We start from the raw sequence: 23,871 nt of genomic DNA, 5'->3' as shown, positions 1-23,871 counted from the left end.
ATTTATCATTTATATATATGTGTGTGTGTTTATTATATATAACACTACAATGGACAGTTCTGTATACATTTTTGTCTGCATTTCCAAAATTCTCTTACGTGGTTTCATAGACCAAAGAGGAATTGTGTATTTGTTAAGGAGAAGTTTTTTTATTACTAGTAATAGAGAACTTTTCTTATATTTATCAGACATTTGTACATCTTACTTTAATAAAAAGGTAAAGAACAATATTAGCAGCCATGTGTAATAACTGATATATTCATGCTTCATAAAATTATTCTACATTTTACTTAAAAAGCATTTCTAGTAGGTGAACTATAGTACTATTAATGCTATGAACATTAATTTTATGAACTCTAATTCTTTTTTTTTTTTTTTCAAGAAGCTGTAAGAACTTGCTATAGCTATGTGTAAGCCACTGTGCTAGGCACTGGGATAGAATTTTAAAAAAACGTTTGGAGGGAGAGGACGTGATTGGAATCTCTGGAATCGGGCTCTGGGACCAAGAATTGCCTGGAGAAGTTGTATCGGTAAGGGTTTCTGAGATATAGACATTGTTTGGAAGTGAGGAAGGCCAAACTGGTCAGAAGGCAGAGTTGGTTCAGCTGCAGTACAGTAAGAGCTGTGGTCTCAGCTGGTTGTATGGAGGTCTCTGGAGATGGGTGACCCTTCAGCATTGTCGCAAATGGAGGAAGAGGGTTAGGTCCTGGCACCAGCCAGTCAGTCGGTCTTAGGCTGCCCCTAGAAAGTGAGGTAACTTTGAGTGAGCCAGTTCCTTGCTGGCAGGGCATTTCCCACGCTGGCTGCAGGAAGGGAGCTGACGTACTGTCCCTGAAGAGGGAGTAGCTCTGCAGTCTCCACCACACGTGCCATGACCTTCACCTTCATAGGGTGCATTCTCTGGTGCGAGCAGCAGATACCCAAACACGTGGGTATGAAAAGACGTTAACAAGAACCAAATTATAGTTATTAAGACCCGGAGGGAACAACCCTGAGGAACAGGGAAGACGCAGGCTCGTGTGTACTGTTGAAGGTAGAACTCATAGACTTTGAAAACTGACCTTTTGCAAAGTATTAGCAAAAGGAAAAAATTTAAAGTGGATTCAAGATTTACATCTTGAAGAAGTAAGACAATGGTAGGGCCATGGACTAAAGGGATAAAGAAGCAGAAGTAAGAATGAGAAGGAGAAAAAGCAAGGTTTTTAAATCAACCTTATTTTAAGGTATAATTTACATACAATAAAATATACCCATTTTAAGTGTGTGTACCTCCAGAATGTTTTTGGTAATAATGAAAAGAAAGAAATACAAAGGCTAGCAGAGGTAGTTTTATTGAGGGAATTTTTATTATCCTTTTTTTTTTTTTGCATTGTTTTATTGTTTTCCAGGAATGTGATCTTAGCTAAACATGCACTACCCAATAGAATGAAATCACAAAACACATTAATTTTTTATTACACCTTCCACAACAAACACCCATGTCAGCTACTTTTCTCCCTCCTTGATTAGACAAAAACTCAGAGACTCCCATGAGTCTTACGACACTCTTAAGTAATACAATCATTTTAAATTCCAAAATGTGGCAGTCATGAATCAGAAATGAGAAGGTTTAATTTCTATAATAATCAACATTTCAGTCTTCTTTACCTGTAAGGTTTCTCCCTGTCTCCTAATTTGGTCCTGCTGAAGACAGGTGTCTGCCTACAGCTAGGGAAGGTTGGGAGTAGAGGTTCAGCTTCCTTTTCCTGCCTAGCTCACTCCGTGCATCACTGGCTAGCAGCTGTGTCATGAGAGGTTGGATAACACAGAGAACAGAAAAGTTCTCACTGGATGCACATGAATGCTCTATGGGTCTGGAAGATATCTAAGAAACTGTTACCTGCTATTATCAGTTATCTGTTGCTATGTAACAAAGCATATTGAAACTTTAAGATCTAAAATAATAATTATTATTATTTCTCATGGTTTCTAATAAGTTCAGAATCTGAAAGAAACTCCAGCATGTGGTTCTAGTTTAAGGTATCTCATGAGGTTGCAGTCAAGTATCTGTTGGGATGCAGTCATTTATAAGTTTTATGGAGGCTGCAAGATCCATTTGTAAATTGGCTTACTCAGTGTGACTGGGAGATTAGTGCTGGAAAATTTGTTCTTTTCTATGTGGATCACTCAGTGGGGCTGTTTGGGTGTCCTTGTACATAGCACCTGGCTTCCCCCAGAGGGAGTCAAAGAAATCAAGAAGTCAGACTAGCATGCCTGCCATATTTTGTTGGTCATGCAGACCAGCCCTGGTTGAATATGGGAAGAGATCAAACAAGGACATGTTTATAAAGGTGAGAAATATTGAGGGCCATCTTGAAGGCTGACCAGCAAAATGAGCCATGTTTCTCAAACATGCAAAGACATTCACCGCCTCCAAAGGCCCTCAGAAGACTCATCTCATGACAGCATCTTGTCATATAAATCAAAGTTCAAGATCTTGTCATATAAATCAAATCCAAGTTCAGTGAGACTTCCCAGTTCCTCAAGTACAGCCCTCTTGACCTGAAGGCCTGTGAACATGCCCAACAATCAGTGGTATGATAGATACCACATTACCACTATAAATTCTCCCATACACAAAGAGGGTAAAAAGAAGCACAAAGGAGTCAGTGGCCTATAGAAATTCTGAAAAACAGAATGGCAGATACTTGAATGTTTTGGCTAAGAATCTTTCCTACTACTTCCTGGGAATTATTCTCCGTGGTTCCTGGTTCACCCCCTTTGAGATCTTGGTTCTGCCCCTTGAGTCATCCTTCCTTTTTCTTATGAAATTGACGGCTGTTTGCAGCTAAGTAGTTTCCTCATCTTGGATTCTGCCTATAGAGTTTGGGGGTTCCAAAGCCTTCCATTGGTTCTGCACTGTGTCTGAATCTTTCGATCTAAGATAAAGGTGTTTCTGCTAGTACAATCTCTTTGAAACTTTGTGCATCTCCTGTGTGTCTTATAAGAGCTTACTCCATTAGACAGAACCAACTTACAAATCTCTTCAAGATAAGTTTTTCCCTACCTCAGACCCCCACTAGGGCTTCTGAGAGGCAGTGCCCTGATGATTCTTAGAAATCCTGTTGTTTAATATAAAGGATCTGTGATACATCCTAAACATCCCTGGTGAACTTTTTGTGTGGACAATTTTCTGAGGCATTATCTTAAATAGCTTTGAGGCTTTGGCAAAGAATTTTATCTTTAGATATGTTTTCTTGGCTGCAACCTAGATTTGATCTTACCCAGAAATGATTTCTTAATTTTACTATCATTCATCATCTGGAGAAGTTGTGAAGAAGCCTATCTCCCTCCTTTTGCATTTTAGTATAAGGAACAAGAAGCCAGGCAATACCTTTAACCCAGCCTGGAGATCTCCTTTGCTAGATCACTAAATACCTTCCACATTTTCTGCTTTCCACAGGACCACACACAGCTGTCCTCCTAAACTTTCTGTCACTAAATAAAAACGATCCTTTTCTTCTAATAATATTTCCCTCACTTTTCTTTAAGCTCTCACTGAAAGGTTCCTCAAAGGCCGTACAGCTAGTGCTCACAGTATCTTTGGGGTCCTTTAGCCTTTCAAAAGCACTCCCCTCAAGGCCCAGCTAACATTCACCTGCCACCTGATCCCAAAGCCACTCCCACATTTTGTCAGTTTTTACCTTTTTTGTTATAGTAGCATCCTATCCCTAGTACCAAAATCTGTATTAGTTGTCTGTTGTTGCATAATAGATCAAGCCTAATTTAGTAGCATAGAACAACAGTGGTCAATGTATCATGGCTTCCATATACTAGAAATTCAAGACTAGCCTATTCATGCACTTCTAGTACAGGGTCTCTAGTGAAGTTGCAGTTAGTTACGTGTTGGCTAGGGGTGCAAGATCCACCTTCAAAATGATAATTACTCACGTGGTTGGCAAATTGGTTTTTCCCCAAGTGAGTCCCTTCATGAGAGAGCCTTAGTCTCCTTACATCATAGCGCTGGCTTCCCCGGGATGAGAAATTTAAGAGACCAAGGCAGAAGTTGCAATGCTTTTTATGAACTAGTTTTGAAAGTCACACACCATAATGTCTGTTGTATTCTTTTTGGTCATACAATACTGATCTGTGTGGGAGGGGACTTTCCAGGGCATGTGTCCCAGGAAGCAGAGCTCACTGGGAGACGTCTTGGAGATTAGCTACCACATCTCTAATTCCCTTAATGTGGTCTTTATGTTTCTAGTTTTGCAGGTCACTTAGTTTTTCTACAGCCCTTAGGAAGGCAGACACTTTTAGCTTCTCCTGGCTGACGCCTGTTGACACCTCTAGTCAGTCCTCTGAACAGGTCCTCAAATTATGCCACGCATACATCTCTGATCCATAAGAAACACTCACACTGCCTTTTCCTGAAAGATCTAGGAATCCAGCTGATGCTAATACAGCCACTTCTCCTGTGACTCATCACCAGCTAGGCAGCCCAATCAGGCCAGATCAGGGTCCTGTGTCCCCCAGGCTGCAGGGACACATACCAGACTCTCCATGTCTGAAGGGTATGTTTGAAGCCCCTTTAACCAGCCTTGAAATGAGAGCAGACAGCCTACCTACTAACACTTCCTTGTAGGGCAAGATGTAGGGGAGGATTCACAGCACACCAAAATCTCTCCCCAAAATCACTTCTTCCAAAATCTTCTGATTCCTGATCCTATTATATCCTTTGGGGTGGGGGAGGGAACACTTGACACCTTGTCCTCAAAATACATTTTGCAGCCTCTACATTGTTGTCTTTATCACTACTCATTTTGATATGAAACCTGTCACCTTAGGGCTTAGGTCCAAACCTCAGTTTTAACATCCTATCACAGGGATCTGTGTCCTGAACTGGGGGTATGAGTGCCAGGAACACATTTGCTCTCTGCTGGTATCTGAGAGATGAGAACACTTTGATTAAGATAAAATCACAGATTTGAGGTTATGGTGGTATTTTTTGTCACTCACTAAAACTTTATTCAGACAGGACTAAAAATAAGATACACACAACCCAAAGTCGGTTGACCACCACTCTTCAGTTCCTTAATTGGTCTGCTAAAGGTAGAATTTATATACCCCAAAGCGGGGAAAATACTTAAAAATTGGTTTTCCTTCAATATGCTGTCAGAATACATGCTAATAAGGTAACATGTTAAAACAACACAAAATAATTTGTATGTTGACTTACAGTGGAGCCATAGATTGACAAATTTGAACACAATTTTAAATTGATAATGGCAGAGATAATAAATCATAGTAATTTTGCAGGGAGAAAAAAATAGCAGTTTGCCTAGACTTTGACTTTTTTCTAGTTTATGGTCTACATGACATAATTTTTTTTTTCTATTATGTGACCTGGTTTTCTCTTCAGCTCCAAGTGCTAAAGAAACATCCTTCCACACGAGTCAGACTTTTTTTTGGGAAGTATAATGAGGAAAAGGCCTATGACAAAGGATGGGCTCTGTCTGGCCAAAGGTTCTGGAAGTTCAATTTGGGGCTGAGATCCAGAAGCTTCAGCAGCTTCTGGAAATGAAGAAGGATAGATTTCAGCAATAAATACTCATATTAGATCTCAAATGGTCAGATAGGCATGGGTGGAGGGAATCAGGTCAGGTTGGCTCCAGGGGAGGAAAGATGATATATTCTGACTTAGTTGCTGCATAGACACCAGGAATAGGTCCCAAGGATACCTGCTTATATTTATACTTAGGCTGAAGGACTATTTTTCTTAAATTTTTCAAAACAACAGAATACTAAACATAATTTTTTTCTTACAAAATTTCTGAAAACTTTCATTAAAATATTGTCATCAAACCAGAAAAGAAGTACTGCATATATGGCAAAAACTATATAATGCCACTTAAAAGCTGGAGGTACAAAATTAAAATCATTTCAGTATTTTTATTACTGTTAACATCATATATTTATTATTTTTTCCACAATTATTCCTAGCACATTTCTGAGTTACACAGAGTAAACATTACTCACTGATTGGTTTAAAGAATATTGTCATAGATTATCCATGATTCCATTTGCTGTATAAGTTTAAAGGGGCATTACAAGGGCATGACTATATGCTCCCCTGTGCATCTTTTCAAATCAGTTCAATTAAGGTTGTCAGTAAGTTGGCACAAAAGAAAAGTTATATTACTCTTTCAGGCTGATAAAGAACTTTCAGTATTGGTATAAACAAACAAACAAAAATATACATAATCAGATGTTAAATTTAAAATAGACTTAAGAGCACATTGTTTTGTGGGGTTTGTAAATAAATAAAATTAGTATATAAAATATCATGATATATATAAAATATTATATTGTATATAGTATTTTATATATATTATATATTTTTTTCTCCATGGAAGAATCTTTTCATGTTTTTTAAATTGTGTTTCTATATAATGTATTTCACAGTGCATAAGAATGTTCCTCCACCCCAAAAAGATACTTTGGAGAAAAATTCTAACACATTTAATCTCTTGGATCATAAGTTTGATTATTAAATATATTATTTTCAGATATTATATTTTACTCCAGCAGAAAATTAATATACCACTGACTTAAAGTTCTGTAGCCTTCAGATGATTGTTAGATCTTTCAAAGGACTTTCTTCTTTGGTGCCAAAATAGTACAGATAGGCTCTTACAACTACTAAGTTATTTTTCTTGGAATGAGGAAGTTTTACACCTTGAAAAGGATAATATACCAAATAAAAGATTAACACTGGTTAAAATAGTGTCATCATTAAAACTTTGAAGAATAAAAACCAAGGTAGTTGCAGTATCTTGTTTTTTGTTTTTATGTTTGGTTTCGTTTCTTTTTTCTTTCAGAATGCTGCCATCTTCTGGTCAAATTGTATATTACTATGAAGTAATATAAACACACAAAATAAAAGATCCACAATATGAGGCAATTTAGGTTTATATAAATTCATCTTTTATCATTAGGGGTCACCTATTTAAGATCTGTGCCTCTATTGTCCCCAAACTAAAGAGCTTTAAATAATTTTCAGGAACTTTAGAAAGTTAAATTCACAGAAGTTGTTTCAGGACTGGTAATGCTATCAAAATATACATTGCACAGTAAATGCATAGGGAAATACAGATAAGGCAAAGTATCTGTAGGGAATATATGACTTTGTTCTACTTCTATAAGACTCTATGGCTAGGGGCGTCTGGGTGGCTCAGTTGGTTAAGCGTCTGCCTTCAGCTCAGGTCATGATCCCAGGGTCCTGGAATGGGGTCCTGGGATGGAACCCTGCGTTGGGCTCCCTGCTCAGTGGGGAGCCCGCTTCTCCTTCTCCCTCTGTCATCCCCCACACTGCGTTCTTTGGCTCTTTCTATCTCGGTCAAATAAATAAATAAAATCTTAAAAAAAAATCTATGGCTAAGAATAATTAAGCAATTTTGACATATATTTGCTACGTTCATTTCTAAAACCTTTAATTTTCTAAGTAACTCATCTTAAAAGAATATTTCTATAGTATTTTATAAAAACCCGTAGTAAATGTCCCCCTTTCAACAAAGTGGATTCTTGTGGTGATACCTGTCTTTTTGTCGTAGAGTTGCTTATATTTGTACTTCTTTTAAAATTATTTATTAAAGGATATGTAATTTAAAGAGCTAGATTTGATATACACAAGTATATGTAACTCCCTGTATGTATACTCCTACTCCCACACTCTAGTTTTTATTCCTTTCTATTGATTCATTGAAAAAAACTGAAGCTCTTACCATGTACCAATCTCTGTAGTAGGCACTGAAAATTCAAACAGAAGATGCCATCCTTAGATTTAAAAGCATGCAATTTAGTGGGTTCCTTTAGCCAAGTCCTAGAAATCCTCCCTGGACCACACACACAGTCTTTACTAATCCATCAAAAACATTTTAATCTACCAAAACCAAAAACTAGTAAATCACAGTGCAAGAGTATGAAGCATCTAAAAGACTCATGAGCTATTCTTTTTGTCACTGATGCTTTCTGCCAAATTTTTCATTTTCCCCCTCATCATATTTACAATTTGCTGACACATAAAATCCACACCCAATAGCCATGAAATCAGCACAGTAATCAATATTTAATAGGTGAAGAATCTTGACACAGTGAGACCCACTGATTTGACTTACTCGACATATTCTAGATATACTGCCCTAGCTATGTTCAAAAATTGCCTGACTAAAGAGGTTGGTTTTGGACAGGGAGAAGGGAAGGGGTGTTGTGCTCCAGAGCAGGGCGTGATCCAGAGCAGACAGTGCCAAGTGGCACGAAGGATGCTCAATGAAGAGCCACCTTAGAGCTCAGAGGAAGGAGGAAAGCATGCCGTTAGCAGCTCTCCCCAGCTTTGCCTTATTTCACTCATGGCACTCTACTATTTTCCCCATTATCAAAAGGAAACAGGTAAAAGATCACATGCATTGCTGAGCAGTGTGCAAGGGATTATATGAAAATGCTCTCCGTATTCTCTGTAAGAGAAAATATGAGCCACTGCGCAGAACATATTCTTAAGAATTCATGTGATCAGTTCCTCAGTCAAACCATTCTCTTCACCTTCAAGACCCAACTAAGACTGCAGAAGAATGGCCCTTCTTCTTTTGGATGCTTTTTCTTAGAGCAGTTGTTAGAGTACAATTTAAACTCTTTCAGCCTTCACGCTGATAAAAATTAGGAAATCTACAAGTCACTCTTATAATTATCCTAGATATCAATATCTCCTGCTATTTTGGAGCTGACATATGTTTTATGTAGTATTTATATTCCTGTGTTTTCAAATCCAAGTTTAATACATTATACCATAGTTACATGTACTTTATGCCCTTCTTTGAATTAGAATGGCAACCAAGCTGTGAAGTATATACATAATTTTTTTAAATTCTCATCATATAGCAAAAAAAAAAAATAGCTATTAAAATTTTCAGTTAAGATAGTAGATTTAAAGAATTTGAGATTGTGTCAACCTGCCCTTCGTCCTCCTGGTTCAGAGGTTAAGTGGAAGCTTGGATTCAGAATGTTCACTGCGGAAGATCTCAGTCCGTAACAAACTACACCATCATTGACACGGCATTTCTATTCCATTGAGAACTATTTAAAGAGGCAAAATTTTAAATATTAAAAATCACAAATTAAAAGAAGATCCAGTTCTTTCATTTATAGCATTTGCATATAGCCCTTAAGCAGAAAATATCACCTTATAGGTACATATTATTTGTCCCTCATTAATGCTTTTTCTATTTTTCTGTTTTATGGGATTCTTTTAGAAATTGATTAGGTTCGTATTAAATTTTGTTAAAGCAATCCAGGCCTGGAAACAATAGTCAAACTTTCAGGGAACAAAGCAATACCGATTTATAAAATTATTCTTAACATTTTATAAAGCTAGGCACACTTATGTTTTTGCTTTCTTTGTATTTTTAATAAAGTAGTTCTAAAATATTTTCATTTCAATTAAATAGTTTAACTGGCTCCTTTTAAAGGGTATTTAAGAAGAGTCCATGATTTGTGGAAGTAAATCGCTTAGTAGGGTGCTCAATGCACAGTAAGCCCTCTACCAATGACAGTATTATACTTCAATATATACAATAAATATGTTCTTTAAGAGGAATACATACAATTATTTTTATGATGAATAGAATAATATTTTAACTATCATATTTGCATTTTGCTTAAATTCTATATGAAATTGTTCTTTGTGCTGAATCAAATTCTAGTATTTTCTGTACTAGAATGAATTAAGGAGAGGCACCATCTGTAATTGAAAAAGAGCAACCCAAGACAATTGGGTTAACTAAGAAGATCAACAGCCCAGAAAGGACATCCTTGTCCTACACGTCCCAGCATAGGATAAGGAGCAATTTACAGAGTCAGATTCCCAGAAAGATTGGAATACCCACCATGGAGGAAAGTGAAAGATGAAGGAGCCTTTTTATCATCAAGAAAAACCCCACAGCATACTTTTGTATTCAAAATGACACTAATGAATGTGGTCATTATCTGGGAAGACAAGGATTATGAAAAAGATGAATAATTCAGTCACCCCTCTTTGCATCCATCTTAATAATTGTCATTTGGGTTTCAGCTATAGTCATCTATGTTACTTCCTGTAGCTATGCTTCTTGGTTGCTGTTTTCCAAGCCATCCCATGGTGGATGCCAGGTCTTGGTATTTATGGTGTCCTACTCATTTTTCCTCACTGGAAAAATCCAAAGAACATATATTATAAACTAGAAATACATATATTCCTGGCAAATTTGTTTCTCTGGCTTCTTAATAGCTTAATGCACAGGCCTCTTTATGAGCAAAAATCTTGTGCTAAATAGTATCTTAAGACGAGTTAATAAGACTGTTTCTTTTAAAATGAAGTCTCTTGTATACCTCTATTAATTTTCCGTTTCTTTTTTTTTTTTTATCAATGGCGTGTTTTGTGGTGTTTTATTTTTTTGTGGTTTTTTTTGTTTGTTTTTTTGTACTTGAGAAGATGAGGAAATACTTTAGCATTTGGTTAAAATGCGACAGAAAGTTCATGAACTTTGTCTTGTAATTGCAATAATTCAAATGGCAAAAGTAAGCATGAGTTTTCATCAATGATGAATACAAACATTTAAAGAAGGGATTTCTGCACTGTGTTGGTGCCTCTGAAGAAATGATGCTCTTCCCACATCACCATAGAAGAATTTGGACCTTTTCTTGGAATGCTAGTGAACTGACTACCAGTCCCAGAACAACACTGCTGTTTGTGTACAAAGTGGTCGTAAACAGGCTCCCCGCAGAAACAGTGATTTATACTGATGGCACTTCTCTCTGTAAATGTTTAATCTTTATTAGCAATTTTTAGGGAAAGCATGATTTTGAACCTTTGACTCAGAATTTTCTGGGGCTTTTAAAATGATCCGGGGTAAAGATCAATTCTCTTTGGCCCCATTTTTTCCAGACATTTAGTATCCTGTTTCCCATTATCGAAACACACATGCACACATTTTTGAAGGAATGAACAAATGCAATATAAACGGTAAGGAGGCATAAGTACTTACTAATAAGCAAAATCTCAAATCGCAGGTCAAATGAATGGCCCCCAATCTATTTTAATGTGTTCATTATCTGCCTCCATTATTCCCCCGTGAACATATTTTCAAGAGGACTTGGCTCTCGAGAATGAATCATTATAGCACCATAGCTTTCATTGGATCCTTTTATCATGTACTTGCTCAGGAGTGAAAATATTTTTTAAATACCACATATTACCTTCTGGTTATTTACATTTCATTTCCTTATTCAGTAATCATTTCCTGAAGGCCTACTATGTGCCAAGCATTGTGCTGTATATTAGAGATGCAATAGGATTCCTCAGAGAGCTCACAGTTAAACAGGGAGACACACTAATAAACAACTAATCTGAACTCAAGGGAGGCAGGGAAGGACATCTAGGCTAGTTCTGAGGCAATTGGGAAAAGTTGGCATGCAGTAGGTGCTCTAAATATATCTTTAATATTTAAGGACAGATGGATCTACCCTGGTGAAGGTGTAGAGAGCCAAGGGAAGAAATGTGCAGGCTAAGCAGTTAGTGAGAGCAAAGACATGGACGTGAGAAAGCCCATGGCTCGTGTGGGGACTAGCAGATGGTTTGGTCCAGCACAATTTCAAGGGCTTTGAACTCAACGCAGAGGCTACAGAGGGCAGTGAGAGTCAGATTCAAAAGTGTCTCCTACACCATGACAAGGAAGATGAGAGACTAGCAAAGGACATCAGGGAGCAGGGTGATCATGCATGCATTTTGGAAAAGTTTCTTCTGAATAGCAAGGGAACACATTGGAATGACTCTAAGGAGAGGCACTATTTTGAGGGTTTTCATAGCAACCCAGGCACAAAGCAAAACACCAAGGCCTCCATGGCAGGAATGCTGAGGAGGAGGCATGGGTAGATCTAAAGTATATTAAGGAATTATAATCTGTATAATAAAGCAATATGTTGGATGTAAACAGGAGAAAGGAAGCAAGACCTCATAATGACTGAGCAACTCGATGATAACACCACGACAGGGAATATCTTTGGCATCCTCCTTCCCTTCTTCTGAAAACAACCTCTAATTTCCATTGGAGGATCCCTCCACAATACCCAGTTTACATGGAAAGGCAAGGCTGCCCCCAAGAGCACAGCATGTGATCCAGATCAGAGTCGGTGCTGCGACCCATGGCCGAGGTGATGTGGGAGCGTGTGTGAATATGTGTCTGTGTGGCTGGTGGCTGAGGGAGAAAGGCTAGGATCCATGTGCTCTAAGCTAGTCCAGTTAGGGTTTGAATATGAGGAATTTTGTGGGACCTATGGAAAACAGGCTTTCTCCTCTGCATTGGAATTGGAGTCATAAGAATATGTGAGTACAGCTACTGTAGCCATCTTGCCACCCCCCAAGGAGAAACTAAGAATGTAGCCACTCTAGAGAAGAAGAGTTCAGGGAGGGAACAAGAACAAGCAGGTTTTGGTAACATTGTTTGAGCTCTGCTTTCTGCCACACCTGCACCCATTTCTACAACTGGACTTTCGGTTGTGCACATCAATATGCTGAAGACGTGTAGGAGAGAGTCCTAGTGAACGCAAAGTCAAGGGCAATGTCTAGGAGGCAGCTTAAACAGAAGTGTCTGGAGCTCCAAGGAGAAATCTGCCATGGAGTGTTATCTGCAGATAGTGATTTTAAACATGAAATGATCACCCAATGACATGAGAAAGGACAGAAAATCCTGGGAAACACCAACATTCAGTCACTTAGTCACTCAACAAATGCTTATCGAGCACCTTCTCTGTAACAAATACCACATCAATGAACAAAAGTGACAATAATAATAATTATAAGTCTGCTCTTTTAGAACTGGTAGAATAGTGGAAGGAAAAGGAAACAACCAAAAACATATTCGTATTTGTAATAATGATATGTTCAAGGAAAAGAGAGAGAGGAGGAAGGTGTAGAGTATGGGTATTCAGACAGTGATCAGGGTGGGCCTCACTAAGAAGTTTGACAGTTTTTTAAGTAAAGATTGGAAGCAAGTGAGAAAGCAAATGATATACATAGCCTAGGAAGAGCACGGCAGGTGCGGGAACAGCATGTGCGGGAACAGCAAGCCCTGAAGGCTCAAGGCAGACGCCTGCCCGCTGTGCTGGGAAACTCAGCAAGGGCGCAGTGAGTTAGAGCCCAGTGAGCAAGGAAGAGGGACCAGGGCTGCAAAAGCCTTGTGCGCCGTAGTGACAACTTTCACTTCTGTTCTGAGTGAGATGAGAAGCCTGTGGAGGGGCTTCTCAGGAGAGACGTTTCATGATCTGGCTTAGGCTTCAAGTGGGCCACTCTGGCTGCTGTCAGAATAGCCTTTCACAGCAAGGGGGGAATCAGAGAAGGCAGGTCCCAGACAGGACGGTGGCTGGGCCAAGGGGGTAGCAGTGGTGGTGGTAAAACCTGGCATAGTATGGTCATCCTTTTTTCTTTTCTTTCTTTTTTTTTTTTTTTTTTTTTTGCCAAAGTGTATACCAAGACTATGAAAGGAGGTGTATCAATAGATTGAATAGAGGGGCACCTGGGTGGCTCAGTCCTTAAGCGTCTGCCTTCGGCTCAGGTCATGATCCCAGGGTCCTGGGATCAAGCCCCGCATCGGACTCCCTGCTCAGCGGGAAGCCTGCTTCTCCCTCTCCCACGCCCCCTGCTTGTGTTCCCTCTCTCGCTGTGTCTCTCTCTGTCAAATAAATAAATAAAATCTTAAAAAAAAAAAATAGATTGAATAGAAAGAGTGAACCTATCCGAGGCTCAATCAAATTCAGCACATCTACTTGATGCACAATGTGCTGGGAGACAGGAAGAGGTCGAAGGTTGAAGACACAATACCTGTTCTGTAGACATTTGGGAACATGGATAAGGCAGTCGTACACGGCCTTGCCCTGCATGCCTCCATTGTCTAAACATCGTCAGAGAACGGTTGAGTAAGAAGAGCACTGCTAACATCAGTACCACTTCTCTTTTGCTCAGGAAAAATCCAGCACTCCCTTTACCATCTGTGAGGGCTGTTTAGCCTAGAAGCTCAGAGCCTATGTGTCCATTCCAGACCACCGAGGTTCACCTCCCAGCACTGCCTGCCCAGTACACAAATAGGAACAGCTTGAATGGAACGTGTCCTCTGATAGAACACTGGCATTTTGTAAGAATTTTTTCCACATTGGGAAAACCTGTCTTGCATTTTCAGGTGGGTAACAACCCACTGTCTCAACCTCAGGTCCTTCGTGATCTGCCTGCAGTGAATAGTAAGTAACTTTATTGTGCCATCACATGAAGTGCAAAGGCAACACTTCAATCAGCTAGAAATGCCTTTACTGTGAAGGAGAAGGTGCTGAGGCTCTGTGGAAAGAAAGAGGGGAAAGAAAGAGAGACACCACGTGACTTTGGGTTTGGCGTAATGGAAAATATCCTGCCTGAGGAGATAGAAGACGCGATGTTTAAAGGCACTGTATCAATGTGGGACATTAATCTCTCAGCTCAGAAGTGGGGCTCAAAACCTTATCCATTTGAAAATTCCGTATCGTTTCTTCCAACAAAACAGCTCTAATCTTTCCCACTCTTGAGTTCTGTCCTCCTGGAATCAGTTCAGCTGTTCGGAACACAGTGGTCACTTGAAGCCGGGGTCAAATATCTGGTCCTTGACTAGACTCACTAGCTTTACACACAGAAAACAGCCCGAACGCCATCAACACTTACTCAAACCACACACAATGATTAATCGTAACTGGGGCTAGAAGAGAACGCGTGCTTATTTCTGCGGAGTTGCTCTCTAAATGGAAAACTTTCCTGAGGCTCTTGTTCTAAGAATACCACATCATCCTCATTTGCAAATTTAACTCCAAGAATCTCTTGTGACTCTCTCCTCTTCTGCCTTCTTCACAATGGTGCTGGCAGATAGGCCAAGCCTGCTGAATTCAGCCTCAAGTAGCCCAATTCAGATGCAGAAAAATACAAAAGAGATGAATAAGCCACAGAGTGTGATTTCCATAAACTATGTCACTAAATCTTACAGAGAACCTGACTGTAGGATTAGAGGGTAAGGAAAGATTTAGTATGTTAGTCTGTATAAAAAATAAATAAATAAAAAATAAAAACAAACCAAAAAAACCCTTTTCAAAAACAAATAAGCACCATTTTGTTTTGTTGCTGTAATAAAGAAACAGTGCTGCACAAAGAAATAATTCAGGAAAAGCTCTTTGGTAAGTGCAGGCTGCTTTTGGCTTTCCTTCCATCGGGCCCCCAGGGAGGAGGTGAGGAGAGAGGTGCGTGAGCTAGTGTGCAGGCAGCTTCCCAGAACAGGATGCTGAGTGTGTCACAGGACCTTTGAGGACAGTGTGGGATCATGACCAGCAATTCTCTGTGCCACATTTCCTAGCAGGTCAAGGTCTGGACTGGCTGAGTAAGGAGCCTTCCACATCCTGAGTCGCAAACATTGCAGGTCGCCTTTCTTTATGTAAGCCTGATCAGATCTAACTTGGCCAGGAGACAGGATCACGGATGCAGTGAAGGGGAAGGGACACACAGCAGGCAGTTCAAGTGACCAGGACTAAAGTTGAACCCCAAATTAGAAGAGAATGAGAGAACAAGGCAGAAGCACAGAATCAAAAGAGAAACTGAATTTTATCCTACCTCTATTCTAGTTTTCAGCATTATACAATGCAGTAACATAGCCTCAAGGGGAAAATAGAGAGGAAAGGGGAAAGAGGCAAAGTTAGTGGTTGGGAGAGTGTGCAGGCAGGAATGGGGGTTAGAGAGAAAGTGTTCCCTGTGCATACAAGAAAGGAAGGAAGGAAGGAAGTGATGCAATGCAGGGAGAATGCAAGCAAGTCCCAGCAATTTCACAGAGATGACCGTGCAGTAGGGCAACATGAATGGAGAGTGACTGATGGGGGCTCCCCTGGGATGAGCTGCAGCCAGATGACCTCTCATCAGAGGGGAAACGGAGATGTTGGTCTAGAAGGGACAAGGCCGTGCATATGATCTTCCCCATGTCCAAGGATGTACAACACTGCTTGCATCTTGAGAGAGCACTCAAAATGATAGAAATGGAGATAAGGCCGAGTCAGGGGAAGTTCATGGACGAAAATTCACATCCTCTCGAGCTGAGCAAATTTCCAGTTTTTTTTATTTTTGCTCTTCCTGTTTGAACTTGGGAGGAATAACACTGGAGGATAAGTCAAGGCCTCTGGATTCTATCGCCAACTCTTCAGTTCATTAGGGGTGGAACTCTATCTCTGGGTGTCATTTTACTCATCCTTAAAATGAGCATGTTGGAACGCCACTCAGGGTTTTAACAGTAGAAACTCCCTATTCACACACCTCCCACCAGCCCACAAAGAACCTTGCACAGACCACAGGCTCCATGAGGCCAAGGCCATGTCTATCTTGGTCATTACCATGTCACCACAGTTGGAACAGGGCCCGGCACATCGTAGTAGATGCTCTATGATGTGTGCAAAATGAATGAAAGCAGACAACCATCCATGAGGCAGATCAGAGCGATCCTGGCCGAAGCAATGTGGCACCCTACGACCTCACCTGCCCTCTTTCACCCCAGGGCCCCCATGGGAACACCAGGACTGTGGGATACCCAGTCTGAACACCATTGGCTTCTCTTCTACCAATCATAATTCTTTGGTTTCTGTGTAGCACACAATGAGTTGAAGTGTAGAAATTCATCTGGCTTGGCCTAAATTCACCTGACTAAAGGATCGCTTTTCCCACTTCACACTCTACTTCAAAGTCTTGGTCTTTAAACCTTCTTGCTATACATTTCCCCCCTCCCTTTGCAGAAGATGAAAGCATTTTTCCAGACAGGCCTGCTGTGAGTGACTTCATGGAAATGAATATCTTGCGTCCCTAATGTGCCTCTCACACGGGGAACTCCTTGTATTTATTTATTTTTAAGAATAGGGCTGGGAGGTTGACGTTTCCATTAGCAGTTGAGTGATTTTTTTTTTTAAATAAAAACCCTACTCCGCTGTGAGACATGCCTCACATTCCGGTCTCCCCACTTCAGGCAGTTATGTGCTACTAAATATGCGGTGGAAATGACACATGTCTGGAAACCCAGAAGCAATACCGTCTCGCAAGTGCTTGCTCAGTGGTATACAATGAAGGTGTTGTAAGCGGTTAATTGAGGAAGGCAGACTCCAAGTCTCTCAAAAGAGAAATCGGTGGCACCTTAGGCATCTGGCATCTGTCCCTCCAATGCACTCAAAGGTGTCTTATGTTTGCGGGCCAAACACCCCTACAGCAGGATGAAGGCACAGAATCATCTGACCTTCCAGAGGATCCTAGAAATATCATAGTATCTTGAGGTGAACTGAGGGGCAGTAATTCCACCTACAAGGAAGGATAACACACCACTTAAAGGGATGGATCAGCTCCTCATACATAAGCTTGGCCATTAGCAAGCCATGTGGGCACTTGACTGGTTACATTGTATAGCCTAGCATGCTTCTATTCCAAAGGACAGAGGTAATCACTCAGTAAATCTCTCAATTTATGTCAGCGGAGGTATCCCTACAGGGCATACTCTTGACGTAGGTAAAGGCTAGTAATAGGATAGAGGTTGTGAAATGGAAATTAAAATCGGAATTGGATGGCTAAGGATGATAGTAATGGAATACAGATTGGATTAAACATCGATTAAGTATCAGAACAGGAAGGCATTTGTCCCAGTTAAAGGAAGTGTTGAAAGTCTTTGGGCACAGATTTACCATGCAATCTCAAACATACCAAGAGTTTAATCCTTGGCAAAATATGAGGTTCATTAAATAGGAGGGGGAAATTTTACAAGTACCTTAAGACAACAGAGTTTCTTAGACAACAGTTCATTCTTACTGTTTTGAATTAGAGATACGAGACAATTTTCCTTAAAATATACATGTTTCTGTGTATACAGGTGTTTACTTTTGATTCATCTTTGAAAGGTTTGGAAAGAAGTTGTAGCACGTGATAGATTTATAAATCACCTATCCCTATCCAAAAAGGGAGTCCTTGTGAACTTAGAGATTTATGGGCCAGTACTGGGGGCCACCAAGCGAAAGGGGAGCTAGGAATGGCATTACCCAGAGGCCTGGAAACTTAAAAATAATGCTTGACTGTGAGGAGGAGGACGCTGGGAGAGCAAATCTGAGTAGAAAGCGGACAGACTGCTGTTCTGTGCTGAGTTCAGTGTGTCATCTGAGATTATGGACCAGAAACCACCTTAGTAGTTGTTCTCTGGCTTCCCTTGCTCTCCTGCCTCTTCTCAAAAGCTGGAACTGAGCACTGTATTATCCGAGATTTGGAAGAAGTCCCCGGGGGGGTGGGTGGGGGAGAAGAGAGGAAAGCATACATGTTTGCAAAATACACACCTTTGCATGTGTTCACACTCACATACACTCAGGCACACACACACACCTCCTCCTCCTCCTCCTCCTCCTCCTCCCTGCTGGCACTCAAGTCATAAGTAACAAAGAGACCACTGTAGGAATTGCTTTCAAATTTCAGAGAACTTCTGAGAGTACAGAAAGAGTTAAGAGAGCATGTACCTTTGTACCTGGTTTCCTTTAGCCAAGTAAAGCAAATGCCACGCCAGCACACATCTTTGTTCCTGATCCTTCAAGTTATCATTTTGGTGCCAAATGTAAAGAGATCCAAATGAAATCCAGTTTTGCAACCACCAAATACTAAGAAATACTTGAGTATGCTTGGCGAGGTGAGATTTTATGGGTCCTGCCATGTTCCTGGGAAATGAAGTTGTAGGATTCTTTTGCATGACTCTGGGGGATTTTTTTTTGTCTGTTTGTTTTTTGATTTTGATTTTATGGGGAGAGCATGTGAAAATAATTTAACCAGTGAGTTTAGTTCTACATTATAGTAAAACAATTTACAATAATTTATTCTTTGCCTTTTCCATGCCCTTTGTGTAATGAAAAGAGCAATGACTTGGAATAATGACTAGGTTAAATTTCAGTTCTGTCACCAGCTTTATGACCTTGGACCAATGTCTTATCTGAGTTTCTGTGCTGTTAATTCATAAAATAAGGATAATTGAACATAGTTCTCATGGTTACCATGAAGTTAAAAGAAAGAGTAAATGTAAATGTGTAGCATCCATTTATTCAATGGCCTCTGTTAAGTCTCCACAGCATGCTCGCTCTGGGGATACAGTGCAGAACCAGACACAAAGCAAAGACTCTGCCCTCGGGGAGCAAATATTCAAGTGAGAAATAGGTAGCAAACTGTAAAGAAATCCCACATGAAATACTTGCTGGTTAGTTCCATGGCTCTCATATAGATATTAACAAAATTAGGATTTTGCAAGTAGTCATGTGATTGTATGATGAATGTTCATGTCCCCCACTAAAGTGTAGGCTCCGTGATGGCAGAGACCAACTATTGTATGCCCATACCATGCACAGAGGTGGTAAATATGCACAGTTACAGAGTAATGAATGAACGCATTGTGGTAAAGAAATAAACAGAAGAGTATAACTGAGAAAACAGAGATATGAGGGAGTAAATCTTTTGCTAGGATAGTCTAGAAAGGCCTCTCTAGGAATCTGGAACATGTAAATTATGAGAAGAAGCCAGCCATGTGGAGGAAGAGAGCCAGGAGAGGAGAATTCTAGACAGGAAATACCCAGGGGAAAGGCCCGGAGACAGGAAAGAGTGTGGAATGCTTAAGAAACAGGAAGGGGCCGATGTGGCTGATGTTCGGTGAGCAGCTAGATCACACAGGGCCTGGCAGACTATGCTAAGTGTGAGTTTTATTCTAAACATAATGTAAGCTCCATTTCCTTCTTCCGCGCCTCCCTTTGTTTATAGTTTTGTTTTGGTAACAAGACAAACATACATTAAAAAATTAGGCAACAATACTAGAGTGTGGATAATTAATCATGGATTATGAGAAATAGATGCCCATGTTCAGAAGTGGAAGGAATGTGAGCTAATGCATCCAGGAAGGGTTAACCTACACCAGAATTCACCTCTAATTTCAGGCTTATCCTTGAGATTATTACATTATCAGGCACTCAGCTCCCCATTTTACAGAGTACCCAGAAATTTAACTGCACCAAGACAAAGTGTTCTAATTTCCTACTTGGTTGCCTCCACTTTGGAGGATGTCTAGGAAATTTTCCCAAGGCAGACTTCACAATGCCGCAAAACACAGGCTCTTTCTCCAGTGTTATTGGTTGCCTGCCAGCAAGTCAGCTAGGCTTCATTGCTTAGCCTTCATGTCCTCTAGGATCATCAAGTTCACCTTCCTTGCAGATTTTGTCTGCAGTCTAACCCCATAGACTAAGTACGTGCTAATTCATATCTGCCCTATAAGCAGATTCAACTTAAGCCACTTCTTAGTACTTTCCTCCTTTGGGGCAGGAAAATGGAAAGTTCTGCTGATTTTTCAAAATGCTAGTGGTTGGCATTTATTGTGTCCAGTGGCTTTATGGCTCTGACCTTAGATTTATTTCTCTGATTTTAGGGCATTCTCTGTTCCTCTTTCTTCTTCCTATAGGATTTTTTGGAAATCTATTTCCAATAGAAATAGATTTCTATTGGAAATCTATCTTAGGTCATCTTAGGTCAACTTAGCAATCAAATCGTTACCTGGCCCAATGCCTGATGTCTAATGCCATGACTTCCTTATGGAAGATTACTGATAAATGTGATTGATTAGGAGAATTTGGGCAACACTAGTGTTGTCAGTCCTTGGAGTTCTGCCTTGAGCAAGAAGCCTGTGTCTATTCCTTCCTACCCCACCAGGAGGGACATTTAATTTTGGTAGGGAAGTTTGCCAAAAAAGTTCCTAGAGACTCTGTCTGGAACTTTCTTTGAAATATGCAAAATGATAATAGGTCAAGGAGACTTTTTAGATATATGCCACTTCTTTAAAATGATACCTGCTATGTGTATTAAATTCCATGGAAAATACTTGTGTTGTAAAGAAAGAAAGGGAATATAAGATTGTATACAGCATGAGCCCCATGGTGTAAAGCAGCATACAAAGAAGGAAACAAACCACACTTAGACGATATCTGTATCTGGGCAGTGAGATTGTGGATTTTTTAAATTATTTTTTTTCATTGTTTTCGGTATGCAATAATTTTTAAGGTGTGGATTACTTGCATAATCAGAAAAAAATAGACTGTAAGAGAAAAGCAATCACATTGTACAGCCAGAATGCACAGAATAAGTGTCGTTCTCCTGATTCTATATGGTCCTCAACCTGGAACACATTAGAATTACCTGGGGAAAAATAGATTAAATAAATAAAAGGGGTGGAAAAAAACTTTTGCGGGTGATGGATATGTTTATGGCCTTGACTGTGGTGGCGGTTTTATGGTGTATACTTATCTCTAAACTCATCAAGTTGTAGATCTTAAATACGGACAGCTTTTTGTATGTCAGTCAGATCTCAAAAAGTGAGATTCAAAAAAATAATAATAATAATTAACTGGAGAACTTTTAGCACTCCCAGTTCCCAGGCTGAGCTTTTTACCAATGAAATCAGAAGCAGAAACCCAGGCATCAGTATTTTTAAGTTCCCAGGTGATTTCAATGGGCAGCCAAGGTTAAGAACCACCGGTAGACTAATTGGATAGGTTAGTGGTTTGCAACTCTGGCTGCAATTAGCATCTCCTGGGGAGTTTTTATAAGACCAGTATATGGTCCCTAACCCCAGGTTCGGATTTTAATTGGTTTATAGTAGGGCCCTGGCACCAGTATGTTCTAAATTTTTCCAGGTGATTCTGAAGTATAGACAGGGTCGCCCACCACTGTCAGGTAAACTAACATGAGTTGAATATTCACTCTGGGCAGGGCTCTGAGCTGAGTGTTTTATGTGCCTTGAATTCTCAGAATAATCCAACAAGGTGGGTAGTATTACCTGCATCTCACAGAAGAGGAAACTAGGACTCAAAAACATGAAATAAATTGCTCTAGGCAACTGACCTCTTAAAAAATTTATTTATTTATTTATTTATTTGAGAGAGAGAGAGACAGAGCTTAAGCAGGGGGAGTGGCAGAGGGAGAGGGAGAAGCAAGCTCCCTGCTGATCAAGGGAGCCTGACATGGGGTTCATGGGCCTCAATATGACCTGAGCTGAAGGTAGACGCTTAACCCACTGAGCCACCTAGGTGCCCCTCTACCTCTTTTGAACCCAGGTTGTCTGTCTCATGTGGGGATAGGCAAAGAAAGCATTCTCCCCAGTTTGGGGAGAAATGGGGAAACTGGGAAGAATGCTTTCTAAATTCCCTAATGGAGAATCTGGCATACCCACTTTTAATTTTTAATTGTTGATGCAGTAGCTCTTCATATCAAGTCTTTCATTTAGCAATTTGCCCCATTCAATTTCCATGTGGATCTCCATCAAGTATAAACGCATCTGCAATTTCTGGGACATTCTGTTTATTCCTTAACGACGTATATAGCATTAAACTTCAGGTATGTTCTGGTGCATACTATAATGCTTTAGAACTTAAACTTCCAACTTGTTAAAATGTATAATAGTGTCTCATTGCTTAACTTTATGACACTGTCCGTCTTCTGAAATCATGGTATGGTTGGTATTTTTATTTTATTTTATATCATTTTTTGGTAATAAATAGTTAAGTATATTTTGAGACTTCCTTAAAGAATTTTGCAAAATTCTTTGCATAATTGAAGACACTCTTGGATGTCACAAAACCAGCTTTGGGATTGATCTGTTCCAGACAGATTTCAATATCACTGGATTTGCTGAGATCTCCTCTCTGATGCTTCATTTCGAATGAGTTGAGTTTTGCTGAACCGGCTGAAAGTACACTTCACCCCTTCAGATGTCGAGATTCCCACCGACCTCAAGCAGAACTGCAGGTGCACATCACCAGCAGAACGGGGCCCTTTTCTCTATTAATCTGAGTCCCAGGCCTTTGAAGTAAAACTCATTTGCCCAGATTTGTATAGCATTACCTGAGCGTAACTTTACCCAATAAAGCTAAATTGATGGGTTGAGGATACAAAATAAGCCATTTCAATTACCAGGAATTCCGGATCAGCTTATGGGGCAGGTTTTGTGAGATCGCAGAAAAGCCAGAGAATAAATACTGTTTAAAAAGATCATTTGTAACTGTTTTGCTTTTGCATGATAAAATAAACATTACCTTTCAAATAATGTTGCAACCGAATATCGTCCACAAACTTGCAGTGGAACATAGTCTTAAATTGAATAACTTTGGCAGTGAGCATATACAAAAAGAGGGGGGAAAAAAGAAGAGGAAAAAGAAAAAAGAAATGGCCATCTTGGGTGCTGGGATTCAGATAAAAGGGAAATCTTTTAGCATTTTTATTTGGCTCCTTCCTTAGCAGGAAGTTTTATGTTGTACTATAATGGATAAAATAGAAAAATATTTTAATGTCTATTCTTTAATAAAAGGAAAAAAAAGAATCTTATGACATCTCTTTCATCTACTGTAGATTAGGAGAAAACATAGGAGGCAAATTAATGCTAGTCGATGCTGCTAAACAAACAAATAAGAAAAAAGTACTTACTGGAGGAATCAAGGGCTTTTGGACTAAATGCAAACGAAAGGTCATCCCTCATCCTTCTACCAAGATAGCACTTTATATTTTGCAGTCTCAGTAATCTGGAGGAAACAAAACTGGTATTTTGAGATGGAAGTCTGATCAGAGCTTTAATGAAGTTCTTGAAGTTATTTTATTATTTATAAGTAAAAACATCTATGTACATGTACTTCTATATACGGGTAGATTTTATTTGTGGATTTGCATATATGGGAAAGAGACCTGTTCTGACATCACCAGTTTCTATAAGACATCTTCTGACTTAT

At 39.8% G+C, this 23,871-nt stretch overlaps 1 protein-coding gene across 3 annotated transcripts in view; it reads left to right on the top strand.

Moving 5' to 3' along the window:
• DLC1 (DLC1 Rho GTPase activating protein) overlaps positions 1–23,871 on the top strand; it is a 390,592-nt gene that overhangs the window by 115,244 nt on the left and 251,477 nt on the right. The window contains exon 4 of one of the 3 annotated variants that reach the window (XM_078069671.1): positions 22,756–22,905. The exons of 1 other annotated variant lie outside the window; for it this stretch is intronic. In XM_078069671.1, coding sequence (XP_077925797.1) covers positions 22,756–22,815 — 60 coding nt within the window. In that variant the 3' untranslated portion in view covers positions 22,816–22,905. Of the gene's footprint in view, positions 1–14,023; positions 14,523–22,755; positions 22,906–23,871 lie in introns of those variants that run through there. One more of the 3 variants, XM_036077164.2, reaches the window with a different exon arrangement.

This window comes from Halichoerus grypus, chromosome 3 (genome assembly GCF_964656455.1).
Source record: "Halichoerus grypus chromosome 3, mHalGry1.hap1.1, whole genome shotgun sequence".
Lineage (NCBI taxonomy): Eukaryota > Metazoa > Chordata > Mammalia > Carnivora > Phocidae > Halichoerus > Halichoerus grypus.
Note: the sequence above shows the minus strand (reverse complement) of the source record. Positions and strands in the feature narration are given on the sequence as shown.